The 24530-nt window shown below is 41.0% G+C and overlaps 1 protein-coding gene across 1 annotated transcript in view; it reads left to right on the top strand.

Annotated features, from left to right (window-relative positions):
* Window positions 1-23376, top strand: part of frem2b (FRAS1 related extracellular matrix 2b) — a 55630-nt gene extending 32254 nt beyond the window's left edge. The window contains exons 5-24 of the mRNA XM_073490847.1: window positions 1028-1153; window positions 2334-2585; window positions 11730-11879; window positions 12788-12997; window positions 13099-13296; window positions 13394-13558; window positions 13859-14041; window positions 14135-14265; window positions 14401-14556; window positions 14820-15123; window positions 15337-15468; window positions 16161-16492; window positions 18546-18738; window positions 18974-19078; window positions 19368-19495; window positions 19573-19707; window positions 21301-21427; window positions 21858-22045; window positions 22127-22273; window positions 22870-23376. Coding sequence (XP_073346948.1) covers window positions 1028-1153; window positions 2334-2585; window positions 11730-11879; window positions 12788-12997; window positions 13099-13296; window positions 13394-13558; window positions 13859-14041; window positions 14135-14265; window positions 14401-14556; window positions 14820-15123; window positions 15337-15468; window positions 16161-16492; window positions 18546-18738; window positions 18974-19078; window positions 19368-19495; window positions 19573-19707; window positions 21301-21427; window positions 21858-22045; window positions 22127-22273; window positions 22870-23376 — 3869 coding nt within the window. The remainder of the gene's footprint in view (window positions 1-1027; window positions 1154-2333; window positions 2586-11729; window positions 11880-12787; window positions 12998-13098; window positions 13297-13393; window positions 13559-13858; window positions 14042-14134; window positions 14266-14400; window positions 14557-14819; window positions 15124-15336; window positions 15469-16160; window positions 16493-18545; window positions 18739-18973; window positions 19079-19367; window positions 19496-19572; window positions 19708-21300; window positions 21428-21857; window positions 22046-22126; window positions 22274-22869) is intronic.
* Window positions 23377-24530: the final 1154 nt, after the last annotated feature.

Genomic DNA, 24530 nt, shown 5'->3' with positions numbered 1-24530 from the left:
ACCAAAATAAATGTTGGCAAGTAAGTTTCGGCAAACCATGGACATGTTGAAACTTTACTTTTCTTTAGGTTCAATTTTCAGTTTTATGTTGTGACAACGCTGTGCTTATGGTCTGTCTAAGTTAAGGAGCTAAAATCACTCACTAAGGGCAAGAGAAGATCATGTTTTGGCCTGCCTGGTTCTTTCTCCACAAACGCAGCTGGAAAAACACCCTGACATCTCATTAAATTTATCCGGTGGTTTCATGCTTACAAGCGTTGAAACGCCACCTTGAACAGTGGTGTCTCGCTTAGCAGCCATTTTGGCTAGCTCAAACGTCGCCACCACCAACTCCTCCAATTAAATGACCTTAAAAGTTAGCTCATACGGTCTGATACGTGTGAAACTTACAAATTTGAACACTTTATTCTGGTGACTTGGCTGGCAACCAACAATAGACTCCCCTAATGAAATCAAATATGCAAGACGTTGAATTGTACGAGTTGTTTTCAATTCACTAAATGATTCTATATTGTTTTTTTTAAACATCTTAAAGATCACATTTTCCAAATCCATCTATTTCACTTACTGGGTCAATAACCACAGCTGTCTCTACGTGATATTCTGTGTACCAGTGTAAGCTGACTCTAGGTTGGAATATTTCCTGCAGATGAATAAACAGGAGATGGAGGGTTTTGATTAAACATGATTGAAGCACCATCAGCGGAGCTGTAAATGAGAGCTGTCATTGGTCCCGGTGTGTAAGCTGCAAGCCTGTGGTTTAAAGGTGTTTGATGCAAATAATGTCACATATGATTTGATGTTCTGAGGCTCTTGCCTTTTCTTCATCTCCGATCAGTCAATTCAGTTCACTTGACATTTAATTTATCACGTTAAATTTGCCAGAGAACAGATCACACATGAGCTACTTTCTTGTACCAAGAGTCAGATAAGATTTAACATAAAGGTATTTAACTCAGATGATATGAACACACTATTTCAAAAATAATGAACTGATGTGTTGAATTTTGATTTTTCTCACATACAGAGTCGACAGTCTTCATACCCTCAGCTGTGTACAACATAGAGGAGGACATTGGTGAGCTGCTTATCCCAGTACACAGGAGTGGAGATGTCAGTCAGGAGCTCATGGTCATCTGCTACACCCAGCAAGGTAACACAAGAAAGTAGTGAACTGTATTTTCATGAAAAGATATGGTGATTAACGTGAAAATGTGCAACGAGCCTTAATACTCGCTACTCGTCTTGATCACCTCTTGAAATTAGATGTGGATTGAGGCTGAAGTACTATAACTGGCATCTGTTAAGGCCAGCATGTTTTGAAGTAGCAGATGGTGAAGGTTGCCAATGTCGATAATAACTCACTACTAATAATTTTTGCAGCAGTTTTGTCATTTTGACTTTGACAGTTTAATTCCATTCATTCATTTGTACATTTCTTGCCTATCGTATCAACATTTCTTCAATATGTATCACAAATGAAAATGTTTTAATTTTCAATGTTATGTTGTGACAACGCTGTACTTTAGGTTTAGTAAAGGCACAAAAAACACTTGGTTAGAGTTAGGATAAGATCATGATTTGGCTAAAAATACCTGGTTTTGTAGACACAAAGATGGCAGCAAAACGTCCCAACATCTTGGTCCCTCCACCACCATCCCCTCCTCCACCTGACATGACCACAAAATCACTTCATATACATGTAATATGAACATGATATGATATGTATTGTTGAGATGTTGACATTATAAATATAAAACACACCAATTTAGAGGCTCTGTGGTTTTCAAAAAACGTAATGACAGCTTTTTATTCAGGCGACTGGGCTGTTCATTCTTGCACATAAATGTAGGTGCAAAGTGACAGTTAATCAGTGTACCAGAGAAAAAAAGAAACCCACAAGCTGGTCTGTCTTTCGTCACTGACTCGATGGCAGCTGTTCACTTGTCACATGCTGTAATCTTTAAAAATGGAAGAGGAAGTGCAAAGAAAATAACCTGATAAAGATCCACGTTAGATCAAAAGAGTGAAGGCTTTTTCTTTACTGTTAAAGCAGGCTTGTTGTAATTCGAGAAAGAGATTAAGTTGTTTTGCTCAAATGATGATGTGTATATACATTAGGCAATAGTCAGTGAATAACTAGGTTAAGACATATTTTCTAGGCATATCCTCCTAAGGTAGTATTAATGAAAACAGTGACCATGGAGAAACAATTTCAGAGTAAGATGAAATCATATTTGTATATTGATTTTGATGTCAAAAAGTAGACTGTGTTGATGCAGAGTTTGGATCGTTAACTTTGCGTTCTGTAATTCTATTTTCTGCCCACTCAGTTTCAGCCACAGGCACCATCCCCACCACAGTGCTGTCCTACTCTGATTACATCTCCAGGCCTGAGGACCATCACAGCATCCTGCGCTTTGACAAGGGAGAGGTGGAGAAATCCTGCCGGGTTGTGATCATCGATGACTCTCTGTATGAAGATGAGGAAAGTTTCAATGTCACCCTCAGCATGCCCATGGGGGGCCGTCTGGGCTCAGAGTTCTCCACAGCTAGAATCACAATCATTCCTGATATGGAAGACGGTAAGATGACATTTCACCGATCATAAGTGTGAAATGTTAATGCAGTACAGTGTCAGGTAGTCTCTGCAGGGACAAGACAGCAAAGGGCTTTGATTATTTAAACCCTTTGTGGCATTTAGAGAGTTTTTTCTGTGCTTTTTCCTTTGACTTTTAAAGATTTTCCATTTTGATGAAAGCTCCAAGACAAGCAGAGTGAATCTGTTTCTTGGCTAAAGGGGCTTTTGTTTATTTCATATAGGTAATGCAATAGCACATTTGAGAGTAGCTGAAAATAAGTCCTGAAAAACCTTTGTGATTGCAATATTTTTGCCGTCTAAATTAATCCAAACAACTCATGCATACAGGTAGGCAGGTGGGCAGACAGACAGCAAATATGTACGTGTGTTTGAATTTTTTGCCGAGTGTGTTAGTGCTTGTCTGACAATGTCTGGGAGATAAAGCGTTTGAGTGTACGTGCCTCCTTCCTGGAGGCGAAGCCTTTATCTCATATCTGCAGGCTCAGACCGGAGGGCTGATAGTCTCCAATATCTTCCTGACGCCTCTTTGTTCCCCAACCCCTGACGGCCATTCCTCAGTTCCCTATCACTCTGATGATCTCCGGAAGCACTGCTGTGAAGTCAGGGTTCTGTGACTGCAGGCAGGCAACGCTAGAGCTAAAAAAACCCGGCATGATTGCGGAACTGTCTTTTTTTCATCGAATCAAATACATTTGAAGCTAGATAATTGGGGTGATGATGCAATCTTCAATTCAGCATTCTATCTAATTGCTTGGTTTAAATAGTCAGAAAATCATGACCAATGGGAAATTAGTGGATTTTTTGCATCTCACTGAGGCAAACTAGCTTCATTGAGATTTCTTTTTAAAATCTTCTCCAACTGCTCCAATTACTCAAAATTAGAGGCTTCCTGTTGTAAGATATCACTCCATTACTGCACACAGTGCTAAAATGTCATAGACTTTAATATGAATTGTAAAAATATCATGCTTTGAGCTAACCTGTCTCACCTCCTGGTTTGCTACACAAAACCAACTGGAAAGGTGCAGCTACAAACTTTTTGGAAAAGGGCAGGCACTTAAAAAATACTTGGCAGGTGATTGGATGAACCATCTGTCTTCCACCGTCTATCACAAGGTAACTTCAACTGATCAGATCAACAGGAGGAGCTAGGTGCTACGACCAGTAGAGTCAGTTAGTAAATCAAATTCTTACTGAAGCCACTTGAGAGAGCAGTGAAAACATCTTTTCCATTGCTCTTCTTTCAATGAAATATACTCTCCAGTTCTGACATAAGTGATGCTATAGCAGCTATGCTAACTTCTTAAGGAGCTGCCATTGTTTTTTTCAAACTAACAGTCGCTTCTCTCGCTGGTCATCACATCTTAACCTCGCCCGAAGCTGCCAGTTGTTCCTCAAAGGATGCTGACTGATTTAACCACTATGTGTTTGACCACAAGCGCTTATATAGATTGTAGCCTCGCAGGATGGATTTGTTATATCACATGATCACATGATCCTGCAAATCCAGCTGCCTTGCAAGGTGAGATCTGGGCACAGCATGGCACTAAGCGAGTTAGTTAATACTTAGTAGTTAGTTTCTGTTTTGGTCAGCGATGGTCCCGATGTTTACACTTTTTCCCTATCTGCATGACAAATGCTGAAATAATCAACCTCCAGAGCTTTAGCAAAACTGAAATATTCTGTCTTTTTATTTCCCCTTTCAAGAAATGTATTTAGATATTTAGCAGTTTTTTTAGACAAGGCTTCTTTCAGTGTTAAGGATGTGAATCATCTGTCCATGAACCTGGTTGTCTTGTCTTCAAGGCTAATGCAACAGCAGCAGTTTTCAGACTGTGTAACAGGTTGTTCTGCCTCTCAATTCCCTCGTGGGACTCAAGGCAGACACACTTCAAGTGGATTTGTTTGACCTGCTTGAGGAACGAGGAGGTTTACGTGGTTGGAATGTCTGCAGCAGCGTCCAGTGTAACCTGAGAGTGAGTACAGGGCCTTTTGACCTCCGCTGCTCCTGGGTATTGACTGACGACTGCCAAGACAGCTGCTGAGACACACAAGTTTTTAATAGGATGTACAACAGTCGGCCCTCACGGCATTCAGTCTGCTGTTTTACCAGTGCAGCTATAACATTTCCAAACACTGTCACAGCATTTATGGATGGCTTTGATTAACAGTGCATGTCTTTACAACTGCCAGAGATCTCATTGATTGGAGAAGTTATTGATTAATTTCTTGCTATACTGTCTCTCTTGGCCATATACGGCTGCTTGTCATTTACATTTAGGATGAGGATCAATTGTGTTTGAGGAACAGGGAGGATAACAAATAAAGCACATAGATTATAGAAAGTACTACAATGAATTAAGATTTGAAGATTGCTTTGGAAATAGTCTCAGATGAGCAAAGACAAAGGGAGCATGTTGATCTTCATGCATTACTCTCTTTTAGTTGATGGAAGGCAAAACACTGGTTATTGTCCCTAGTTCATAGAGTCAGCCGGTATGCTTTCTGTTATAAACAATGACTTGAGTAATCACATTTTTTGAGCCTGAACAGTCGATTCATTATAAAGTATACTACAAAATGTTTTCACTGTACAGATTTGAGACTTCCTGGCATGCCTTTGCGTTCATTAGAGGTTCTCTATTTTCACACAGAAACGGGAGAAAAGGAGACTCAGTGCATTATAGGATTAACTTGACTCAGACTGACAACCAGCCCGAACAGTCTGTACTCAGGTTTATTCCTGCTTTATCTGTAATCATGTTTTCTTTTGGCTCTGGCTTTGTTAGGGCGGCTGAATGACAATCAAAATCTCCTTTTGCATATCATTTGCCAGAAAGCACCAGACTCACAAGGGTGGCCCATACAGCATTATTGTAACGGCCAGACTTTAGCCTTGCTTTGTAGAACCGTCCTTTATTTCTACAATATCTACAATTTATTGTTATTCTCAAAATGTGATTCAGTTGTCAAGACTTTCCGTCTGATGTGGAGAGAAACAATACGAGGAGCTATCGTCCAACAACTTGGCGCCTTATTATAATGACACCAGCACCTGAAATCGGATTGACTGCCTGAACACACACATATACAAACAATTGCACATGTACATGCAAAGGCACACACAATATGTGTAAAGTTGGCGCAGCAACACCTCCAAAGTATAATTTAGATTTGGTGCTGGAGGTGTTTAGGTTGCCAGCATCCACTGAATAAATGAAACGTGAAGAGTGGAGAGAAATAAGGTGGTGTCAAACCTTCATATCTCCCTGAAGGAGGTGATAATTAAATGGCTTGAGCACTGATGGTGAAGTAAATGGTAAATAGCTCCGAGGCAAGCAGAACAAGCCCAATCTCCTGTCTGGAAGAGGAGAAAGGCAGTTCAGCTATTCTTCCTTGGTATTACACTCCAGCCCATAATTCCTTTCCTAACTTCAGTATATATGAAAGGGAGGCAAATGGGGGCACCACATTCTTCTTTGTCATCCCTCTTATAGCAGTCCTTGTCCAGTGGGTGTTATACAGGGGAGGAAAGAGTCGGTGCATGGCCAAACACCTGTCCCTGCTTGTGAGAACTCTATGCTGGGGCTCCCCATGCTGGACTTTAAGCACCTCCACTGAGCTGTGGACTCAAATAGTTCTTGGAAACAGAAACTAGTGATATCAGCAAAAAATGGATGTCAGCTATATGTCTTCATTTCAGCAAACCAGAGTAGCACAATGTGATGAAATTAGAAGCCACAGGGCACCGGAGAATGCACTCCCTGCTCTGTGCAAATGCACACTCTCGGCCACCTATGAAGGAACAAACACGAGCAAGAAACCACGTGTGCACAGTCGGAGCTGGAGCTCATATTGTCTGCCAAGGGTCTGATGTTAATCTGACAATTTATGGGAGTCTAAACTGATAATGTTTGTAGCTTTAACACCTAAATGAGTAAGCATTTACTGGGCTAGTAACCCGTTTTGTAGACCTGTGCCATCAAAAATAAGGCACGTTTTCTTTCCAACCCAAACAATAATTTTACTAATTACAACACCTTTAATTGCAGAGAGGGAGTAATTCAAATCTGTTTTGTTCAGAATCCAGACTATTGCATGGCACATGAGTTAGTGTTTCTGCCTCAGAGGGAACTTTGTTGGCAACTGAGCTCAGATAGAAAGTGTAACCAAAACTCAACAAAATCCCACTGGGTGGTCTCTAGACTTCTCCCATTTTGCATATTTGGGTTAACAGGAATTTAATCAAGAAATGTTGTCCAATAACAGAGACATGTCAGTAACGACACATCAAGAAATGTCAGGACACATACAGTATGTGTAAAACAATAATTGACATGTCTTTTACCTTTACTACATGTTTTAGTCTACATGCCTTATGTTTAAATTTAGTGCAGTCATAAAATGTATGTGGACAAAATCTTCTGTCATTGAATTTGCATCTATTGCTGGTACATGTATTTTATGGTAATTTAAGACCATTTACTATAAGAATAATCTTTTGTAAATGTCGATTTTTGGCTATTGGCTAAAAATCCTATAAATCCAATATTGCCAAGAAAATTGTGCTCATTTATTTAAAACATTTTCAGCAATAATCTAATACAAGCCGAGATATTAAAGGAACCGTTACCTTAGTACAAATGGGATATTTGAATTTTTAATGAATGACAAAGCCATCATGCCATGATTTATATTACCATATTGCCTAACAGTTGCTACATTGTGAATGCAAGTAAAGATAATGTACATTAACAATAGAATGTAATATAATGTAACATATTGTAATATAATGTAATATAACATGATTTAATATAATACAGTACAATACAATTTTGCCCACAATAAGTAAGAAGATTAGTTATCTGAGTGCTGGAGTTTTGTTTGTTCAAGTTACACTCACTCACAGTCACAGAGATCCGTGTATATGGTCCAGACTCTTCAACAAACACATTGTCAGTCTACACAGGTGCAAAGGGTGGTGAGGGATCATCGTCTGCTTGCTACGCTTTTGATCCCTGCTGATTGTTCAGGTTGTCTTTTTTAGCAGAGAGGGATCTGGGAAGGATAGTGTGAAGTCTGAACCCCTGCATGTTATCAGTCAAACTGACAAAACTCTGGAAACCCAGGTGCAAATAATCAGCTAATGTCTCACGTCTGTCAAACATGACTAGATTATTGTAGGGGCAAAGCCCTCTGAACCTATTTTAACTTATACCAGGTTAAATCCAGCTGTCAGAGGAGGCACTCCAATCTAGATGTGAATAATGTCACAAACAGCAGAATAACTAAAAGAAAATCTACCTGAAAAACAAACAGTAGAGAGGAGGAATTCATTAAAAAGATAAACAGAAGCAAGTAAATGTGAATAACAAGCAAGGACGGAACAACAACAGGACTAAGTGACAGCAGAAAGCAACACATGGCGAACAGGAAGAGGTACAAATTAGCAAGGTCAATGAAAACATAAAAGGGACTGTGGTAATTAGCTGGAAATGTGTGCATGTGTGAAAAAGGTTATAGCTGATTTATTGTTTTATATTGTGAACAAAAGAGATCTAAACACAGCCTAATAGCCTTTCTCACACCCTCTCAACTCAACAAGTCTGCAGTTAATGTACAAATGGACACACTATGGAGCTGCTGCTGAAAACGACTTTTTTTAGTTTAGTTTATTGCTTATGTCAACAGCTGACGACTTTTTTACACTAAGAACATGAATTATGTTTTCCCTTTTTTCTACATAAAAGTAAATCTTCTGCCAACTTGGCATGTTAGACTGTAAAGTTTATAAGCTGGCCAGGCATTCTACAGTAACATGCATGGACAGCTGCTATGCTCAGAATACTTGCAATTTTCCCAGCGGCAGACCATCTGCACGTAAACGGCTACATCCTTACAGTTTCCACTCACGCCTTTTGGCTGTGATGGGTTTGGAGAAACTTGTCCTTTCTTGCAGAGGTAATTGCTGTTTGATATTGACTCGGCATCCGGGAAAATGTTTTGGTGGTTGGGGCTGTAAGACAAGAGAATGCTTGTACGGCAGGACTTGACTCGTGTATTTATAGACTTGCGTCAGTTGCCTGTAAATTTCTCTCTGGTTCTGAAGGTATGATTATGAGCTGTTTTAAAGATGGGTGGATCCCATGCGTGAGCATTATATCCTGGATGGGGATGAATCGAGGGGGAACCCACAAACCCTGTCATTATGCCTCACCTGGATTCCCGTCCATTCTGATATAAACAGATGTCCAAAGTACTTAAGCGGAGAGCTGCTGACTTTAATCAACAGCCGTAAGACACTGAATCCAGGGCTTTCTTTGAACGTTTGAGCGAAGTGTTTCTCACAGTCATCAGTGTTTAAAGTTGTAGATTATTCTGTATTGAATATGGAGCTGCTTTTGTATGCTTTTGCTGCCGGAGAAAATTTGTCGAGTGCACAGTGGGCAGAGGAGCATTTGCCAGGGCTCAATTGAATCTCACCATTAGAGAAGCCACTTAGCGCTGTGGGAATGTCATACAAAGTTCAAGTGAAATCAAGCAGTCAGTGGGAGTGTAACAGTCCCCTTAGGGATGCCTGTATCTCTTCTTCTGCCTCTTATTTTACTTTATATTCACACATATGCAACAGTAATGATATTCCCTTTGTTTGGCTTTGTATATAGATTGTAATAAATTGGCCGCCATAATGACCATACGTAGGTGGCTGTTGTATACTGTATTTAAATACAATTTTGAGGTACTTTACTTGTGTATACTATTTATGCCACTTCATATTTATTTGACATTAGATACTTTGCAGTTTCAGATGATTAATATAAAATGTAAAATAACTAATAAAGGATGAGGTATTATTATGGGTTAAACTATTCCACAGTATATAAATAGTTGAAATTAGCTAGTATATATATTAGTTGAAAATGTATCCACTGCAACATGAGTGTTGCTTACACATTAACACATTGAATCACTAATTATAATCCAGTGATGTAATATACTGTGTATTATTCTAAAGCTGGACATTTTAGGGGACTAATGAGTGTATTTCTGATGCTATTACTTTTGCTGCATTCAGATTTCAAATGCAGGACTTTGACTTGTAACAGAGTATTTTCAGCTACTTTTACTAAAGAAGAAGAAGAGTACGTGGCTGATTTTTTTTTTCCTTTCCATTGTTTGTTGAGCTTGTACAAACAATGGTACTGATAAAAAAAATCATACAAGTATGTCAAATCTAATAATATATTTGTTTTTTGAATAAATGAATGTTTACACACCTTGCATAATTTTAGATAAGTGGATCTAAATGTGGATCATCGCCACTTGCATCCAGGTAACCTTAGATGTGCTGTGTGCTGTAGGAGGCTGCTGCTGGCTGGGCGGATGGAGTCCAGGAGCCAGTGGTTTACCTTTCAGTTAATGGGCCGTAGCTCTTTGAAGCTCGCAGTTTGTGTGCTTCACAAACCTTATCTGATTACTGGACTAGTACAACAGGGCCCGAGTTCCTGACTGCCAACCTCAGGCTAGTAGATCTGATTACTCCTCCTGTTGGGGAGCTGCTACAGACAGCCAAAACCATCTTTGTTTGGGTTCTCTGTGGGGAGAAATTCTGGCAGCTGCAAGCCTCTTGATGCAGCACTCATTGTCCCGGCTGTGCTCTCAGGACAGATTAAAGCATAAAAGTTTTCTGTCCTTTGCCTGCTCTTAGGAGAAATATTATTTCAGCTGCAGAGATGGCTCCTCTGAGAACCACAAACCCCAAGGCTTTGCCTAAAAAGATGATTTCCCTTTCAGAACTTGTCTTATCTTGTCACTATAGAGCTGTTACCGCCAAAGCAGACTGCATCAAAATGCAATGCAATTTCTTCTAAGACTCAGATTACGTGAAAGAATAATGATACAGCGCAAAAATAATAAACAAGTTTTTTTTCCCGATCAGTAATTGTGCCTGGCAGCACTGTTGACTGACAGCTAATCTCTTTTTTCCTTGCTCTTGTATTTTGTTTCATTAGATAACATAATCATGCAGTTACAACAGTATGGATTTGTTTTTGCTTTTATTTTTTGCATTCATCACCCAGTTGCACATCCCCACTCTCTTTTTTGCCTCATACTGTGTGATGAGAAACAGCTAAGTACCATTTTGTAGGTGCAGACTTCCATTGTCATGGAAACCACAACTCTGCCCATGGCCATTGCCATTCATTTAATTTATTCATTATTTGGTCACAGTTGCTCTCAAAAGCACACGGTTTTCACCACTCAGTAGTGGCTTGTTCCCATTAGTCATTCTAACAATGATGTATTTGATCAATTATAAGACTGTGTGCGTTGTATAAGTAAAAATTGCTTTTTTGAATTGCTTTCAGCTTTTGGCTGCTTGGGTTATTTCTGTATTGCTCTAAAGGAATATGGATGTCTCCCTGCAGTTTAAGTCCATAAATAGTCTCTTTGTGATGGCTGTTCTCTCAGTATGACAGCAGCTGACTGCACCAACCAAAGGGTAGGTATACAGAGGTCCAAGCCCTCAAGGCATTGTTTCTCAAGAAATGACATGTTGTACGTCACTGAGAGAAAACAGAAAGGGTCTGAAAGGGTTAAATAGAATAATAGTGGGTGAGTTTGGCTGTAGTGGAATCTCAGCTCGTAGAAACACTAATTGCAGTCAGGCAGGCCTGGGCTGGCACATGGAGCTTTACATCCCCCAGACCTCCTGTCAGGCCTCCTGTCTGCCTCTCAGACCCATCACTATCAAAGTCAACTCCACCACCAGACCCATCAACAACAAAACCAGGAAATTCACTCCTGCCTTCAGGTAGCTTTTTGTCTTTTAATACATGTTGCAGATGTAGAAATTCCCCCCTACATCATTACAGGAAGTTAGAAAGTGTTGTTTAAAGGGCTGCAATTACAGTGTTGACTACCTGCTGGTGTTTCGATGGAAACATTCCCTCAATTTCTCCTGTAATCAGTGGTAATCTTACGGAGCATTCTAGCTATTACAGATTCAACTCCACAATTACAACAGACATCCAGGTATCCTGTTGTGAAACACGATGATTATGGATTACATCCTCCTGCACGCTTTTCCTCATCTCTTCCCTTTTTCCTCTGTTGTTCTTCCCAGCTCCCATCTTCTACTTTGGCAACACAGACTACCACGTGGATGAGAGTGATGGCTTCGTGGAGGTGCAGGTGTGGAGGACAGGGACTGACCTTTCCAAAGGAGGAACCGTCACAGTGCGCTCCAGAAAGACAGATCCTGTCTCAGCTGAGGGTATGTGTACCTGCAAGGCGCCTTTTTCTGACAGCTTTAGCTATTTAGTGCTTAGAGAAACATAAACCACAGAAAACAATATACTTAAGTCATCACCCTGTCACTTTTTGTTTACCTGAGCTCAGGAGCCCAAGGAGATGTTAACAGTGAATATGTTGGGTGGCTGACCTGGGGAATGTAAACATTGTTTCAGGTCGGAGGCGAAGCCAGTGCTCATCTGTTGGGCCCTGGCTTTGTAGGAATCGGATATACACTGTGTTGTGAGGATAATGGTGGTTTCAGTGAGGACATAGCTTTAGGAATGCATACCCATTGTTCTGCACATTGGTAAGCGCTTTGTACTCTAAGACTGGTTACCATCTCCTCCAACCTTCCCTACAGCCTCTATTATCTCCTGCCCTCAGGCAGTCTTCTCCCCTTGTACAGATTCTTAACATCTCTGCTCCTGCCTGCGTTATAACTGTAAAAATAACTAGCATCTAATCATATGCAGCACGGTAGAAATGCAAGCCCACACTTACGCACATAACTGGGTCATAAGTACATGAGAAAAGCCTACGGGCAAAGGGTGAGCTCTCAATACCCAGATGCTTCAAAGAATGGCAAATGAATAACCTGTTTGCGCTTGGGGAGATATCCAGTTTCTTACAGCTCTCCTTTAATCACGCTCCAAATTCCAACTGATCATGGCTATCGACCACGAGATAGAAAGCGTCACTTTGTCAGCACACAGTGCATATCCTCTCATCTTGGTTGCTGTCTGACATTCACAAATGAATTATGAAGTAACATGAGAACTGCTGTTGAAATATGATCAAGTACTGTAGTCCATTTGTGCTACATCCACTATATCCCATAAGCAGTCTGTTCTTTAAAATATGTCTGACCTATATTGTGTTGTGGAGCAGCTGGTGTGGATTATGTCGGGATCAGCCGGAATCTGGATTTTGCACCGGGGGTCACCATGCAGACGTTTCGTGTGACCATCCTGGATGACCTGGGCCAGCCGGTGCTGGAGGGGCCGGAGAAGTTCGAACTGGTACTGCGGATGCCTATGAATGGGATTCTCGGGGAGCCAAGCAAGGCTACCATCCTCATCAATGACTCTGTTTCAGACTGTGAGTAATCAAAATTCATTCCAAAGGTTACACTCAGGGATTTGTGATGTTTGTACTGTATTTCTGATGTTGATTTATGAGTTTAATTATTTTTCCTCCAGTGCCAAAGGTGCAGTTTCGTGAGTCTGTGTATGTGGGCAATGAGAACTCAGGACAGATCTTAGTCACTGTTTACCGTAGTGGTGATATCAGCTACAAGTCCACAGTACGCTGTTACAGCAGACAGGGGACAGCCCAGGTCATGATGGACTTCGATGAGAGGCCAAATACAGATGCTTCCATCATCACATTCTTACCAGGTACCCATCTCTTTGTTTTTTTGTTTTCTTTACTGATTCAAATTTATGCAAGGATATTGAGTTGCTTAAAGTCATTTCCCCTTTCTCTTTTGTTTAGGAGAGATTGAAAAGCCTTGTGTACTGGTACTCGTTGACGACACAGAACATGAAGAAGAGGAAGAGCTCCGTCTGGTGTTGGGAAGCCCCAAGAGTGAATCTCCGTTTGGAGCATCTATCGGAGGACAGAATGAAACACTCATCAAGATAAAAGATGATGCAGACAGTAAGAGTGCTTTGTTTTCTTCTCGCACGCTGTTCCTTACAATATATCTTGCTAATTGCCACCGTATGCAGAATTTTTTTTATGATTATAGCACCTTTTAATATTTGTTTGTAGAAAAATTGAGACAATTTGTTCAGTCTGTGTGTCAGCCCATTTATCTTGATTTCCCCAGATCCACCATTGCATCCTTTATGATATTACCACTGTGGCAACAAATTCAGAAATTTGTGCATACAGGCGCTTTAATATGTGGCATGCTGTAATGTCTGTGACTGAAACTGAAATGCTTTGCTTTCTCAGAGGCGATTATTAGGTTTGGAGAGACCAAATTCAGTGTGAATGAGCCAAAGGAAAGTGGCCAAGTGGCTGTGGTGAAGATCCCAGTGTTGCGTGTCGGAGACACCTCCAAGGTCTCTGTTGTCCGAGTTCACACCAAAGATGGATCTGCTACCTCTGGGGAGGACTACCATCCTATATCCGAAGGTAAATCTCTTCTTCTTTTTCTTTTTTAAATCAGGGCAGAATTTGTTTTAAATTGCCTCAAAAATGTTTGTCAAATCTCATCTTTCTTGGCAGAAATTGTGTTCAAAGAGGGTGACAAGGAGCACTATGTGGAGGTGGAGGTTTTATTTGATGGTGTGAGAGAAATGAGGGAGGCGTTCACTGTGCACCTGAAGCCTGATGAGAACATGGTGGCAGAGACAAAGGTGAAAATTAAGCCAAATTAGCATATAATTTAACTGTCAAGTGTGTAACTACCTGGCTATCCATCACATTAGAAGGCAGCAGCAATTTTCTCTCTGTTAACAGCGTCTTAATTGCCCTTGCTTGTCAATCAACAGATGAGCAAAGCCATAATCTATATCGAGGAGACCAACAGCATGGCGGATGTCACCTTCCCCTCGGTGCCCAGAGTGGTTTCGCTGTTGCATTACGATGACATCGACAGGAGCAGAGACGCTCTCCCTGTGGCCGGATACCCTGTTATTTGTGTCACCGTATGTCCCAAGTGATAGTCCAATAAACACTTCCTTTACTTATCATTTACTCTGCTAATGATTCATTTAACAATACTTTTTGACAGTGAAAATACATAAATACTATTAGCTAGGTAGTTTAGCAGATGTACACACACTTAATTATCAGCTTAATTCTCAGCTACCTTGAGGGCTCATCAGGAGTATACAGAAATGACTTTGACTGCTGCAGTGATTCTTGGGCTCATTTCACTTACAAGCACAATTTATTTTCCCTTTTCCAGGCCTGTAACCCAAAGTACCCAGATTATGACAAAACAGGCTCCATCTGTGTAAGCGAGAACATCAACAACACCCTGACTCGTTATCGTTGGCTCGTAAGTGCCCCCACCGGCCCCGATGGCGTCACCAGTCCTATGAGAGAGGTTGACTTTGATACCTTCTTCACCTCCTCCAAGCTCATCACCTTGGACTCAGTCTACTTCCAGGCTGGTTCCAGGGTCCAGTGTGCAGCGAGGGGCGTGAACACAAACGGGGATGAAGGCCTGGAGCTCAGCAGCCCCACAGTGTCCATCAGCATGGACGAGGGTGAGTGCAACTCATTCTCTAGCTTGAAATGTTTAGTCTCTCTCATGGAAATGGTTCAGCACGATAAGCAGATGCTGGCTGCATTTTGCTCTCCTGCTGCAGTACTTGCTGTCCTTGCTGTGACAGAAAGCTGAAACATAAAAGAATTTTCTGTGGAGAAATTTTCGGGAAAACAAAACGTTTGATGTTTGTTTATTTACGGCGCCGTTGCAGGAATGTGCCAGCCTCGTGTCGCAGGCACTGTGGGGGCCGAGCCCTTCTCTGCCAAGCTGCGGTACACTGGAACAGAAGACACGGAGCACCCCAACCTCATCAAACTAACTGTCACCATGCCTCACATTGATGGTAAGAGGAGCAGATTGAATGTTTAGAAGAATTTGCATCCATCTACTGAGTTTCTGCAATCTGATACATACAAAAGAAATTAGTTAGTTTTATCAATGTATTTCCAATTGCCTGTGGTTCTCGATTTAAGAAAAGACTGACTAAATTTACTTTCACTGCCACTCAATACTGCTGACAGGCTTTTTTAGGAAAATAATTATTGAATTGCCCCTGATATTAAGTGTAGGGGGTATACCATTTAATGCTCTACATTTCCTTCAGATAAGAACATATTTCCACAGAAAATAGTGGAAGTCAGAACATGGGGAGAAATACAAACATTGGGAAAAACACCGGACTAAGGAACTGACAAAGAATACACCAACCAACCAACAACACAGACTTAAATATGCTAAGACTAATAAGGGACAGGTGAAACTAATAGGACAAACAAAAAAGGTGGGAAAAACACAAAGACAGAAAGTGAAAATCAGATGAGGATAAACCATACAAAATTAATCAGGAAATAACTCAACAAAGGTTGTTGGTTTTAAACCCCTCTCAAGTTGAGAAGGTCTTGGAAATCTTGGTTCCATGTGTCACTTATCAACCCGAATCTTTTAACAAGAAACTACCTCAGTTACTTTTCCTTAATTGTTAATCTAACATTCCTGAGTCCACTTTCTGACTTCTTTGTGTCTATCCTCCCTCAGGTATGTTGCCTGTAGTGTCCACCCGGGCCCTGTCCAACTTTGAGCTCACGCTGAGCCCTGACGGTACCCGTGTTGGCAACCATCGCTGCTCCAATTTGTTGGACTACACTGAGGTCAAGACTCGCCACAGCTTCCTCACTGAAGCCACCAAAAATCCAGAAGTGATTGGCGAGACAGCCCCTTACCAGTACAGCACTTCCCTCAGGGGATCCAGCACACTGCGATTCTACAGAAACCTCAACTTGGAGGCTTGTTTGTGGGAATTCACCAGCTACTATGACATGTCTGAGCTGCTTAGTGACTGCGGAGGCAACATCGGGACTGATGGACAGGTAAGCAGCCCCACCTTTGACGTTCAGTTCACCTCTGACCCCTTTTGTCATTGCTAGACATGAAGTGCAAGGAGTCAGTTCAATAAATCAGCAGACCCCCATGAGGATAGGAATGTGGACTCAGCAGTTACTGGTCTGTTGTGTCCTATAACAAGTCTTGCTCACTTTCACTTCAAAATACTCCTGGATTTTCAATCCTCATTAATCATTTACAGGCATATTAAAACTCTGCTTGCCTACTTGGTTTTCCTTTAAAGATCCTAAAGTAAATACTTGCCTGTAGAACAGTCATCCATTATTGTCTGGAGACCCATGTTAACCTCTGAAGTAATGACTAACCCGACACCCTGCTTCCTTCAACTCCTGGCCAGACCAGTTATTTGACTTGTCAAAGTGGCAAGTTAATAACAGCAGCCCTCATAAAAATCTCTATTCTTCTGTTACACATTGTGGACAATATGCTGTTTGCAGCAGCAGCAGCTGTTAAATGTGGAGCTGAAAGGAGGAGATCTGGAAGCCTTCTTGTGCCTCACAGCCTTAGACATTTGCATTCACCTTGGAAAGCTACTCTTAGTTGACTTGCAGTTAATTAAGGAAGAGTGTTGATAAAGACAGGCTGGAAGAGTGCACGAGGCACATCATGGTGAAAGCCTCCACCACTCTCTCTATTATTAATTAAAGCCCTACAGCACTTGCAAATATATTTTGGCTCTGAAGGTATAGAAGAGTGTATATTAGTTTCTTATTGTAATGGGAGTTTCTCATTTTACATGGCTTCAGGTTCATTTAATAACAAAGGCAACACCCAGGTGATAACATCATTTTTTCAACAAGTAGAACTTTGTTGCCTGCAGCCACATGATTTAAATATGAATGTGGCAGTAATAAACATGTCTCGACAGGTAGGCAAGCTGCTGCAGGTAATATAAACTTCACCTTGGCCAGTAGCAATAGCAGAAATCGACAGTGCACATACTTTGGAGTAATTGCCGATTACTGTGTCTTTGCTTTTTTAAAAAAATAGAAAGTTACTAAAAGGACGGGAGGATTTTGATCTCAAACCCTGAAGAACACACATCTAACAATAAAAACTCTATTCTTGTCCCTTGTCTTTCCATCAAAGGTGAGAATGGTATACATTCAGCTCTTGTACAGCTCTGTATGGAGATTTGGTTGCTATGGTTACTGAAGTGAACAGAGCAAAAGACGGTATGTAGATTCAGAGAGTGATGCGTCACCGGTTCAGTTTCAGGATCTGTGAGGCCGGATCAATGGAAAAAGAAAGTGCCTTTGTTTGTGGGTGCCCTGTGACCCTAGTGCTCCTCTAAGTGGGCAGGCAGGCTCTGTGCAGGCCGGGGCCAGTGTCATGTCACAGTGTAGGGCTTAGTGCCCGGCTTAACACGACCACAGGAATCTATTAAAGCCCAGCAGGTTGTGTCAGGAGGCCATTCTGCAAATCATTTGCCTGAGCTCTCAGCGCCCAGAGGCGTAGGCACGTCTCCACACGAACACAGAGCCAGTGCAGGCAGGTACCTCTCACAGGTCAGAGGAAAGTGCAGATACCAGAGAGCACTCCCTCTCAGGACTTTCACCACTTGGAATCCTTTGACCATTTTAGAACAGCTCTTATAGACAATGAGCAATTTGATCTCTCCAACGAATGTAAATGTAGTGCATTCTGTGTTTAAGTGTTTGTTATTCATGATGTGAACTAAAAACAGCAATACATTATGACTTGGACACATTTGAAATCTGAATGTTTTAAATCGATTTGTTTAAGAAGATAAAAATTGCAGCACTTCTGTAGTTCACAAATAATATAAAGTTCCCTAATACATGATCTTAATAAAGCACCCTCAAGAACTAAACTTGCTTTTAAAAGCCACAATGGTAGAATATTGTTCTTTATCTCAAGAGGTATTACACATACACCTCATTCACCGTGTCATGATAGTTCTCTTTATATCTCTATATCAAGATTAAAGTAAATCTGTGAAGAAGGAATCTTTTTTTTTTCTTTTGCTTTGACACAACATGTTGGTTTTCACTGCAGGTGTTGAACCTGGTCCAGTCCTATGTGACCCTACGAGTCCCGCTCCATGTATCATATGTCTTCCACTCTCCAGTGGGAGCAGGAGGATGGCAGCACTTTGACTTGCAGTCAGAGCTGCGGCTCACATTTGTGTACGACACTGCCATCTTATGGAGGGATGGTATCGGTAGCCCACCAGAGGCTGAATTACAAGGTAAGACTTGAACAACAGTTTGCAATATAAGATTTAAAATTACTTAAAAATTTGGAAGTACCCCCAGTATGGCAAGATTTTTTTTGTATCTGTATCTGTGATTTATTGCATACTTTAATACAAATAAAAGAGACCTTGAGCAAAAGAACAATGATCTAAAATGTGTCATCTTCCCTAAATAAGTTATTGTAAATGAATTAGCCAAAATTAAAGCTGTCTGTGACTGTCTTTTCAGGTGCCCTGTACCCAACCAGCATGCGTATAAACGGCCATGGAAAACTGGTAGTCAACTTCCGCACTGAAGCTCGATTCAGAGGCCTGTTTGTGTTTACACATCCAGGTACAGTATGTCATACAGAAGTGATGAGTGTTTAGCAGTCTAAATTGGATGTAATATATGATGCTGGTTGAAAGTATGTCATAATATTTAGCATAAAAGTAGAAATTGATATTTTTTATTGTTGTTGTTGTTTATTTTTTGTCCACTCATCTTTTAACTACCTATTCAAGCTTTGAACTATAATTCTCTCTCTTCTCAGTTTTTGTGTCCATTTATCAATTATGTATATTATGTATTTTAACTTGCAACTGAGCGTACTGATTATATGATTGATGTATTTTTCCATCAGCTTCACCACTTACCTCCATGGTTATGTGTCCGGAGCACCCTGGTTTGACTTTTAACCTCAGTCTTGTGAGGAATGAGCCGACCTACAACCAGCCCATCCAGCAGTGGACATTTGTCTCTGACTTTGCTGTGAGTTTTTTCCCCCAAGCAGCAGATTAATTGTTTCACTTTTGTTAATCCTTACTGAATATAATTTCCCTTCTCAGGTGCGTGACTACTCTGGCACATACACAGTGAAACTGCTCCCGTGTACATCCCCTTCCAGCCTGGAGTACACCATCCCTCCTGTCTGCAATCCCAGAGAGCCTCTCACCTTCGACATGGACATCCGCTTTCAGCAGGTGAACCCATCTTGTCAAATCGGAAAAATGTGAAAGTTTATTGATCCTTGCAGGGAAATGTAGTCAGCAAATTAGGCTCACATTGACACCAAAATAAAAAAACAAACAAATTTTTCATTCATTCACCCCTCTTCCGTCATTCATTTCTTCCTGTTAGCTACACCTCTTGGCTCCTGTTCAGTCACTTATTTTGTTGCCTCTAATCACTTGAAAAATCTCAGAGGAAACTCCCTCCTGGTTCACTCCATCTAATCGAGTACTCATAAAACTGCAACTCTTCTTTCTTACCCTGACAGGAGCAGATCTCTCATCAACATCCCCTTTTTTAGACCATTAAGCTGCATCCTGATGATGATGCTAACATCTAACCACCCCAGCATCAAAAGACCATCTCGAGTCTTCATAGCAAAGCTGAATTGTTTTGTCCATTAAATGCAAAAAATGATTAAAACAATTTTTTAAAAATTTTAATTTCCCAGGCCAGATTTTAAAAATGTCATAATTTATTTAATGTATTATCCAGAATATGAATCCAGAATGTATCCAGAATATGAATTTTGAGAGCATTGCAACTAAAAAGCAAGACTGTGAATGTACACAATTGAGCATTTTCTTCTAGTGTGTCACATTTACACTGACAAGTCTACAAATGACCAGACAGTCTTTATGTATTATATATGAATTGATTGGTGCATTGACTTGAATCAAAGAAGATTGTTTACCTAGAACACGTGTCACAGTCGAGGCCTGCTGCTTTTGGTTACTACTCAGATAGGTTCACATGCTTTAAAAACACAACTATTTCCTCATACTGTCAAGTCCTGCAGCACTTTATTCCCCCTCTGTCTGACACACTCTCTTTTAGCTTCTGTCTCTTTAATGCCCCTTTTCTGAATACCCAGTCTGCTCTGAGTGGTCAGCTCACACAAGCCTGAGCCAGCACTGTTCAGTGTGTCTCTGGTCAGCTCTGTCGTGTCTTCAGCTTCCAGTTAGCCTCACTTCGACCATTAATATAGTCATAAATGATGCACATGTGCGACATGGTGATATAGTGTAATGTCACAAAGTCACAGAGTTAAAGGCGGGACTACTGACGAGGCATTTTAGACACTTCAGGAGAAGTGTTTTCTGTGGGAGAGAGCAGCTCCTGTTGGCGTGGACTTTGGGCATTTTAACTTTCAAGTCCTTGTACATGTACAAGAACATACATAACACACTGAAGGAAAGGAAAAAAAACAAAACAAGAAAGCATAACAGGTGTCCTTTAATAGCAAAAGTCCCAGAAAAGGAAAGTTGAGGCAGAGGGAAGGCAAATTAGTGAGAGGTGTGAAGATGAATACATGTTAGTGCTTAAAAGAGACAAGCTGGTAGATCTTTTCTGTAACTAGACTTATGCTTTCAGAGCAGGTTCAAAGTTATGAAGTTATTACTAAAACTAATAATAATCAAATGCAGAGGCAATTACAAGGGGCAACTATAAAGCTATTGTGGCCCAGGATGAAATTGAGTTTGACACCTCTGACCTAGTATCTATGTTGTAACATCGCTTTGTCTCTAAATATGGTTTGTTTGCATGTCGTCATGTGTTTCTAGGTTAGCGACCCCGTGGCTGCTGAGTTCAGTCTGAACACGCAGATGATCTTACTCTCTAAACGGATGCTCTGGCTCTCAGACGGCTCCATGGGCTTCGGGCAGGAGAGTGACACTGCGTTCTCACAGGGTAAGGCAATAAGAAGCATAAAATGTCAACTTCTCCGGAAGTTTGTGGATTAAACAAAAGCAACAACAACAAAAATAACTAGAAAGTCACTAAAATTATGCTTCATTCTGCAGATCAAAACAAATCCCTGTGTTTATTTATTGTATTCCCCATTATTTCCTGACCAATCATGATGAAACTAGTGGGAAATGATGCCTCCATAACTTTTGATCATTTTCATGTCTTTTTTAAAAGCCAAGCTAATTATAAGAGCCTGAGTTTTATTTTTCTCAATAAGATCTTGAAGAGTGCAGAAAGCTTTTGTTGCCAAGATGAAAAGCATTGTTTCAGCTGAATGTTGTTCTCAGTATTGTAGTCTGAGCAATTATGCAGTTGTGATATGCAACATGTGTTTTGCAGTGATGAAAACTGTATTCCTTTCCCCATGTAGGGGATACAATTTACGCCCGAGTGATGGTGGATCCAGTGCAGAACCTTGGCGACTCCTTTATCTGTAACATAGAGAAAGTGTTCCTGTGCACCGGAGCTGATGGATATGTCCCCAAATACAATCCCAGCAACTTTGAGTTTGGCTGTCTGGCTGATGCTCCATCACTACTCTACAGATTCAAGATAATTGTAAGCAACAGAAGTATATGTCTTGTGATGTTCCATGTGCTGAGTCTGTTCAAACCTAAATATTCCTTCTTCCCACCCCAGGACAAGGCCCAGCCAGAGACCCAGGCCCGCACATTTGGAAATGTAGCCTTCAAAGCCTTCCTGGCAGTGGATGACCCAGGCGCTTTACCTCTAGTGAGGCAGCCTGGGTCAGATGGTTTCAGATTAGATTCCTCGGCTCTCTTCCAGGTCAGTGCCAGATCCACATTCAGTACACACCCTTGAATAGTCCAGAGTCTCATATTTTCACAGATCTGGGATGCATTCCAGAGAGATTTAGTGCTGGAATTTACGTTTTGTTTGGCCATTAAATCAGCCTGGCTCGTAGTTCTCAGGGAGCTGGTGTGAACGGTGGCGTCCCGCTGTGTAGAGAGGAAGATGAAAATATACTGTAAAAGTCATGGAAAGTGACCTCAAAAGATGTTTTTTCCATGGATAGTTTACTTTTTCTTCCTAACAAGCTGAGAGGAAAAAGGACTCACTGTCCTGACACTTTCTGCATTTAATGGAAACCTTATTGCGAGTCAACAATCCCGTCAACATGTCAGTTGGCTTTTACAACTCCTGTGTGAAACATGAATAAAGCAAAATGTGATAATTTGCTAATCCTTTTTAACATATACTCAATTGAAAACAGTACAAAGACTTAATATTAAATGTTTTATGTTTTTTTCTTTTATCACTGAACCCTTGAGGATCAACAAAAGGAGCTGGTGTCCTGATGAAAGCTGTGCCAAATGACCTACAGGTGTCAGTCTTTAAACAATAACTGTTTTTCTGTCCAGGTGTCTTCAGGGAGAGAGTGGTACATTCACACCATCTACACTGTCCGTTCTCGGGACAACGCCAACCGTGGCATAGGCAAGAGAAGCCTGGAGTACCATGTCATGAGCCAGCACACTGATCTGCTTCCAAAGGGTCAACATCGCATCAGAAGATCAGCCAACGATGTGCCAGACATAATAGAAGAGATTGGAGTGAGTAACAACCGCGGCACCAACATCCTCCACATTGCACTGGACCGCAGCAGCCAGCGGAGGACGAGCCCTGAGAGGGAGATCTCCACCAAAGGGATCATCCCCCGTGAGCTCAACCAGAGAGACAACAACGACGACAGACTAGTGTTGATCATTGGTGTCTTTGTGGGACTGCTCCTCACGGTGCTCATCGTCATCGTGGTGGTCGTACTCATCCGGTCCAAGCGAGAGAAGAAAGACATACCCAAGAACTCCAGCAGTGCCGAGCCCATGATGACACAAGTCCTCAGCAGCAGTGACAGCTCAGAGGTCTAACAGACTGATGATTGAAAGTTTTAGTTAATATTTTTGTTTTGCAAGTGCCTCACATTTAGATAATACAAATTGAAGATTGTGTGTGAAGCAACACAAACTACAAGAGCTTTGATCATGTTCAGAAATCTACTTGAAATACTGCATCACTTCCACGGCCGGGGAGTGGGCTTGACACTAACTTGGAGACGGACTTTGTTAGCAGCTGTTTTAAGGCACTTGTCAAGTTGTCAGCACTCACTTTTGATTTGCTTTTGATGCCATTTGATCCAAAAAAGGTGTTACTACGTTTCCAAAGGTGCTATAGAAGATGCCTTCTAACTTGAATGGCATTTGGTGTAGGTCAAGAGAAGGTGGATGTTTTGCAAACTGTAGTTGTTAAAAACAAGCTTTGTATGTTTGATTTGCTGCATCGAGACACTGTCCATAGTTTGCTTACACTGGGTAAACCTGTCTGTTCTTATAGAGAATGAATTGTCCTTACTGTAGATTCAGTGCGTGCCTAAGAAATCACAGGATTTTGAGGTTTTACGATGTATGTTATGTTCGTCCTGTGTGATCACATTGTTTCTTTGTGTTCATGTTTTTGCATGCATTTATTTTTGTATTTGTTTGAATTGTAAAAAAAGTCAAAATGCTGATTTGAATGGAATTGTGACAAATTCGTCTGATCTACTGTAATTTCCACCAGTTCGTATTTACAATATATCCCATGAAAAACATTATTTATCACAAGCTAATTGTTTAGTTTTTTTTATTCCCCCTAATGTAGTTGTTAAACACTATAGTTTTTAGACCTTATAATTGACACATGGCACTAAATCAAATAAGAGAAGTTCAACTGTTAGAGTCCATAATATTGAAGCGACTTTCAAGACAGCTGGTCTGCAATGTACAGTGTAGTATAGTAGCGGCTCCAAATCCACTATTTCCAACAGGAACTATTTTCACTCTTGGCACAACTGGTATGCTAAATTTCTAAAAATTGTTGACTACTTTAGCTTAGTAGAAATCGCTGGGACGCCAGATCCATCTAACAACAGGGCTATGTGTCGACTGTGCTGCTCTCAAAATAGCGTCTAGGATGTTTAGCAGATTTCACTCAAAGGGAATGAAATGTTTTACCCTCAATCATCGTCTTTATTGTCAGAACTACT

This window comes from Pagrus major, chromosome 2 (genome assembly GCF_040436345.1).
Source record: "Pagrus major chromosome 2, Pma_NU_1.0".
Classification (NCBI taxonomy): Eukaryota; Metazoa; Chordata; class Actinopteri; order Spariformes; family Sparidae; genus Pagrus; species Pagrus major.
This window is presented reverse-complemented; position numbering and strand designations above follow the sequence as displayed.